Consider the following 6,000-nt stretch of genomic DNA (forward strand, 5'->3'; position numbering starts at 1 on the left):
GAGGTTTCCCTACCACTAGCCATCCCTCTACGGCCACAATTGGCAGTCCAGTCCCACCACATGCAAGGTGTATTTCCATCACCTGCCTTTCCCTGAAGCCCTTCCCTAGAGACAGCACAGTTGCCAACACACACAAAACATTCTGCCACAGCAAAGTTACCCCTCCATGATCCATACATTTGTGGTCGTTGGGATTAATACCCCATGGCAAAACTTTGATCAGCTGAAACTGGAGCAGAAACATACCTCACTCGAGAAAAGGCATGCTGCAAACCACACAGCCTCTTCCTGTAATTGGCTGCAAATAGTCTACAACACTTCTCTTTGTGCAGCTTTATCCAAAAATAAAATCCCTTTAGGCTGCGGTAGACCTCACTTTGATGTTTGTGGGAACAGTACTCTCAAATTATATGCAGTACACAGCACATGGACTGAATTGTGTAGTCATTCAATGCCAGTGACAGTCTATGGTTTATATTTAAGCACTGAAATATAGCTGAATTTCCTTGGGTAACATTAAGGTCATTTTCAAGTTAATTATCTCTTTCTGTATTCCCATAAAATAAGTATTTTTCTGAATCATTTTGAGTTTGAGCCCTATGAAAATATTTTTCTTGGAACAGAACTTGTCACTACAATGGCATTCATCTCTCCACTGTCCTCACATAAATGAAATTTGAATTAAGGCGACTTGAGAAAAAACACCAGGTATTTTGAAAATATACTCTTAATATTTTTTGTTAATCAACTGGTTATTGAACCAAAAGGTTTAATTTTACAACATGTTCCTAGCTAAACTTTATCCTAAAGGGTAAATCTGCTTTTCCAGCCAATCAACTCATACGAATTCCATATTGCTTATAGCAAGCTAAAACACACCCTACAGCTGTCAGATCCTAATAAATCTTCTCATATGTTGGACTTGAAATAAGTGACCTAAAGCTAAATGTAGGGAGAAGAGTTTTTTCTTAGCAGAAAAGCATACAGAAGGTCGAAAGTTCATCTTCTTGCAATCCGACTACCACATTCCTAGAAGACAGGGCCAGAGATGGGGCAAATCCTCTGCATTCCCCACAACAGCGAGGGGGATCCTACTGACTGGGAAATCCATAAATTGACAGAAAGACGCATCTACACATGGCCTTAAAAGACAGTGATGGGGAAACATTACATCCCTTACATTACAGGCTTGTTTTTCTGTTGCAGAACTACACCACCTCCTGCCTTCCCATCCACACTTCCTAAGCACAACCCCAGTGTCATCACTGGCAGCCTGCAGATTTCCAAAGAGCTGATCCCCTTGTCTCCAGGGGAGAGTGACAGCTCCTGCCTCCCTCGCCTTGAAGCCGGAGCCCTTTACTCTGCTCATCTCCAGGGGAAGGAAGGAGAGAAGGGGACTTTTGGGGTGGTTAGCCTTACCTAGGGTTTCTTGGCCAGTTTCACAGCGGGGTGCCGGCTCGGTAGCCCTAAGCAGCCCGCCGAGGAGGAGCAGGAGCCTCAGGACCATGCTGGAGCCCCTTGCGCAGGCCGTGCAGTGATGTGGCACTCGCTGCCTGATGGAGCCGAGCCTCAGCGCGGCTCTGGCTCTCCAAGCTGCAGAGGAAATCAGTGCACTGCAAGGGCATGCCCACGTCTCACAGTATGTGCAGTCCAGGCGTCAGATTTCAGCTAGCATTTGAGCTTGGAAAGCAAAAGGCTTTGAGACAGGGAGGAGGAATGAGCTCCCCCTCCCCTCTGCCTCCGGACAGTCTCACTCTTCCAGCCTGGTTTACAATTTCATAAACAGTTTGAGTGAAGGGGGGTCCCTGCAGGGATGCGCCTGCCTCATCCTCCACCATGGGTCCGATGCCTTTGGTCTTCATGCAGCAGATTTCCTAAGGGACACGGGAGCTTTGTTAAAGCATATCTCACTGAAGCCAAGAGCAACTGCCTGGAGAGAGCAGGGGGAAGAGAGACAGAGAAAAGCAAACAATCGAAAGCCACTTTCCTCCCAAAGAATGGTATTTCATAACCCACTTAACTGCAAGTTTAAAACATAACATGACAGCAAAGGAACTCTAAGCTGTAAGCTGTATCCCCTCCAACACAGTGAGAATGGGAACCCATAAAATAGCCAGCAGTATCCCCCTCCATATTCTCCTTCTGAGCATTTTACTTAAGATCCAGTTTACAGAAGCAAACTTGGAGGGGTACCAGTCTTTTCTGTCTAGTCTTTAAAAAAATAACTTCACAAAAATGTAGATAAGATGCCAGAACTACAATACAGGCTTTAACTGGATAGTAAATCTATATTGAGTTTATCTTAAATTGACTTTTAAAGAGGTTTTTTGTTTGCTTGTTTGTTTTGTTTTTCCTTTTTTTTTTTTTTTTTCCCCAGAGAAATATGCATTGTATGTTTTTATCCCTATGTAACAGGTATGGTGGAGAAGCTTGCCTTAGGTAGGATGTGAACTCCTAATTTCTTACGTATACATCAGAAAAACATCCTGTATCACAAGAAAAGGAATTTTTCTTCAAAAACCTAGACCAAAACAGACCAATCTTTCCAGGCAGTGCATATTCCTTTGAGGACAGATACCCACTTACACATGAGAGCAGAGAATCTGTCCTTGCAGTCAGAGCACACTGGCTCCTGCTGATCACTATCAGAGAGATCAGTAGGGAGTTATGATGCTATATGATAATGTAATCAAATAAAACCCCCTATAGGGAAACACACTAAAGAGGCTGACAGAGCAGGAGAAAACTATATGCATCTCGGAAAGCAATTGATATCATATTTAGAAGAGATTATACTGCTAGATGGATTGGGAAGCTCAGCAATAAAGTACATCCTTGGTTACCAGGCTCTGCAAGGGAGGGCAACTTTTCTTGCCTCCAGGATTTCCTACTAGATCCGGAGACTGCAGAGTCTGCCCTGGGAGTAAACAATACCAAAACCCATCAGACTTCAAAGAACAAACTTCTAAGGAGAACCATGCTATTTAGCTGCCTTTTTTCTGCCCTGATCACAGAGCAGCATGTCTGGACCCTTGGGAAAAAAAAAAAAAAAAAGAAAAAAAAAGAAGAATCAAAAAAAAGCTATTACCAACAGAGCTCTGAAAGTGTGGTCTCCAAGGGCAGGAGTACTTCACCTTCCGCCCAGCATCCCGGCAGCCTGAGGTCAGCTCTGAATACCAGTGTGCCACATTGGTACCTGCTGTGCTCAGGTACAGCTGGTGGTGTGTCTGAGCCGCAGGCCTGCTGCGTGCTGGGGGCTGCATTTTGTGTTAAAGGGAAAGAATGTGGCTGCTAACTTCAGTGATATGGCTAAATTCCTCACATCAAAAAAGGCTGCAGAGATTATACTCACCAACAGAATTTGTAATTTTCTGCAGCTCTCAAGAGTACAGAGTGACATCTCACCCACACATCCCAATGCTTTTTGCGGTGAGCTCTGCTGTGGAACTAAGCCTTCAGTAGCTGTAATCCCACCAGTTTTCCCTTTTTCTGTCTTTTTCTTGTTGGCATTTTTTTGTTTCAGCCTGCGATTTCTCACTTAATATCCCATGCTTCAGCCTAGGCACTATATCCTTGTGTCTCCTCCCCTCCACTGCACTTCAAGCCACCAGCTCCAGTTTAGATGCCACATACTTTAGGACCACATATTTTAAACCACCAGCAAACATACATCTACTTTACCAGGATCCCACAAAACACTTCGACACCTGCTTTCACCAACACTGTTAGTCTTACTGTGATACTCCACATTCATACAGCGCTGTATATTTCATCTTAAATACTAACGAGAAAGTCCCATCACACTGAGAATACTGATTTTGTGTAATTTGGGAATGTCCATTCATTATTTCTGTGAACTAAATGATTGTGGTACACATTATATAATCCCTTGTTCTCAAGATTATTGTATCCATCCAGTATTATTTGTAGCTTGTCTATGCATTGATTTCCACACACCATCTCCAGTTCAACCAGCCTTTGGGCCATTAAACTGTATTCGTCAGAATCAAACAGACAGCATTTTCTTTGCCTTCATAAGGCAGTACAACCTAGTGACTAATGTGGATGAGCTCTGGAACAAAAAGAACATTGTGTCTCATCATCATAGCAATATGCTCAGCCTAATTAGCCTTGCCAAGGGTCACTGCTCCTTGGCCTCAGTGTAAGCTTTCCAGGACCAGAGCTACCGCCCTTACATATGGTTGCAGCGTGGTACCCTCACTCCTGCAGGTCACCTTGGCTTTCTTTATGACATTGTCTCGAGCTACAGAGTAGCTTGAAGGGACTGCCATCTCAGATGACAGGAGCAGAGCTCTACACACTCTTTGTGTTTTCAAGGTTATATCCTGTCCCACACCAGAATTGTGTGCACTGGGCTGCCTAGGAGAGCCCTTTAAAGCTCTTGTCTTTCCATTTTGATTTTTCTTGACTTCCTTAAAAGATCGAGAGGAAGTATTGGGCAGGAGGAGAGACAGAGGCCTTCAGCATTGCTGTCGGAGATTACCCACACCCAAGGTTTGCACACCCAGGTTTACCTCAAACATGAAAATGGGAGAATTGGCCTGCCTGAGGGTTAGCCCATTCACTGCAGCCCTGGGCTGTGGCATACTCTGTGGCTCCTATACACACCAATATACTGCAGAGCAAGCTCTGCATGGGCATGCACAATAAGGGGGCATTTGGTTCAGTAACTTACCTGGTGCATACACCCAGAGACTATTCAGTATAACAGAATGAACAAGTAACAAGAAAAGTGATAAATTAAATCCATAGACACTCAAGAATTAACAAGCAGGTGATAGAGACATGAACAGGGACCAAAACATATTGGTCACTTACTGATGAGCTGTTAAAGCAACGATTTGGGCACAGCCTTGAAGCAGGTCAGCCTGAACCTCATCACTGATAAGAAACGTTACATGTGATTATCATCAATATTATGAGATACTAGAAGTGACTTCAGGGACCGTGCAACTTATTATGGCTTGCTTAGGGGAAGGAGCAAAGGGAAAGACCAGAGTGGATCAGGGAGGCACAACAGCAGGAAAATCAGAAAGGAGGGGGTTAAAGGGAACAGCTGCATGCAGGCTGCTGGGCAGTATGCTCATCTGACTGAGTCCTGTGCCTGGTCCCTGCAATCTAGTCTATCTTCGTATTAAAATCCTTTAACTTTTTTTACCCCCTGTGTAATCTCCCTCTCTGACCTAGGTGTGAGTGCTGAAAGGTGAGTGTGCCAGCGACTGGAGAGACCAAGGTGCAAGCTTGCAAGGTCTAAGTATCGGCGACTGGAGAGACCTGGATGTATTTGTATTTCCCAAAAGAACATAATCTTATGTCTATGTTTGTGTATGTGTAGTTTTCTAGTAAACTTCAGTCTGGATTAGCAGACAAGTAGGAGAAGACTTGCATCTGGAAAGACTCAAGGTCTGAACCAGTGGCTGGGTCAGGGGCCCAGGGCACAGACATGGCCTGAGAGCTTGCACTGATATTTGAGGGATTCAAGAATGTGAGCATACACGTAAACCCAGAGAGGGGGAGCATGTGTGTTTTCACTAGTGAACCTCAATTCTGAACCAGCCAGAGAGGGGAAACAGGACTGGGCATTTTGTATTTGCATTTGTGAGAGTGCTGTGGTAAAGGCAGGGCTCTTCTGGCACCAAACACATGTAACACGTGGGTGTGTGTGCCACTGTGGGAGTCCTCACTGCTGGCTGAACCTGCAATTGGGAACAGCAGTAGCTGCACCCGCAGGTCTGGGACAGAGAGATTCCTGGGCATTGGAGCACACTCACGAAGAGGGAATCCCCAGGTCCTGATTACCTGTACCTGGCACCCATAAACATCACATCCCTAACAGGCTCCAATACACCAACTAAACAAACCCCTCAATAGCTGGCATCCAGAAAGCTCCAAATTTCTTTGCTTCTCAGCTTCCACAAACCTTTTACATTCAAGGAGGATGTCTATTTGGTACCAAGAAAAAAATTACAACATAAGTAG

General features: G+C 44.7%; 1 protein-coding gene across 1 annotated transcript in view; it reads right to left on the minus strand.

Annotated features, from left to right (window-relative positions):
* The window catches only part of CPZ (carboxypeptidase Z), a 40,994-nt gene extending 39,287 nt beyond the window's left edge, over nucleotides 1-1,707 (minus strand). Inside the window, exon 1 of the mRNA XM_040593154.1 lies at nucleotides 1,420-1,707. Within this exon, the coding sequence (XP_040449088.1) occupies nucleotides 1,420-1,507 (88 nt within the window). The 5' untranslated portion in view covers nucleotides 1,508-1,707. The remainder of the gene's footprint in view (nucleotides 1-1,419) is intronic.
* Nucleotides 1,708-6,000: the final 4,293 nt, after the last annotated feature.

The sequence above is a fragment of the Falco naumanni genome, chromosome 1, assembly GCF_017639655.2.
Source record: "Falco naumanni isolate bFalNau1 chromosome 1, bFalNau1.pat, whole genome shotgun sequence".
Classification (NCBI taxonomy): Eukaryota; Metazoa; Chordata; class Aves; order Falconiformes; family Falconidae; genus Falco; species Falco naumanni.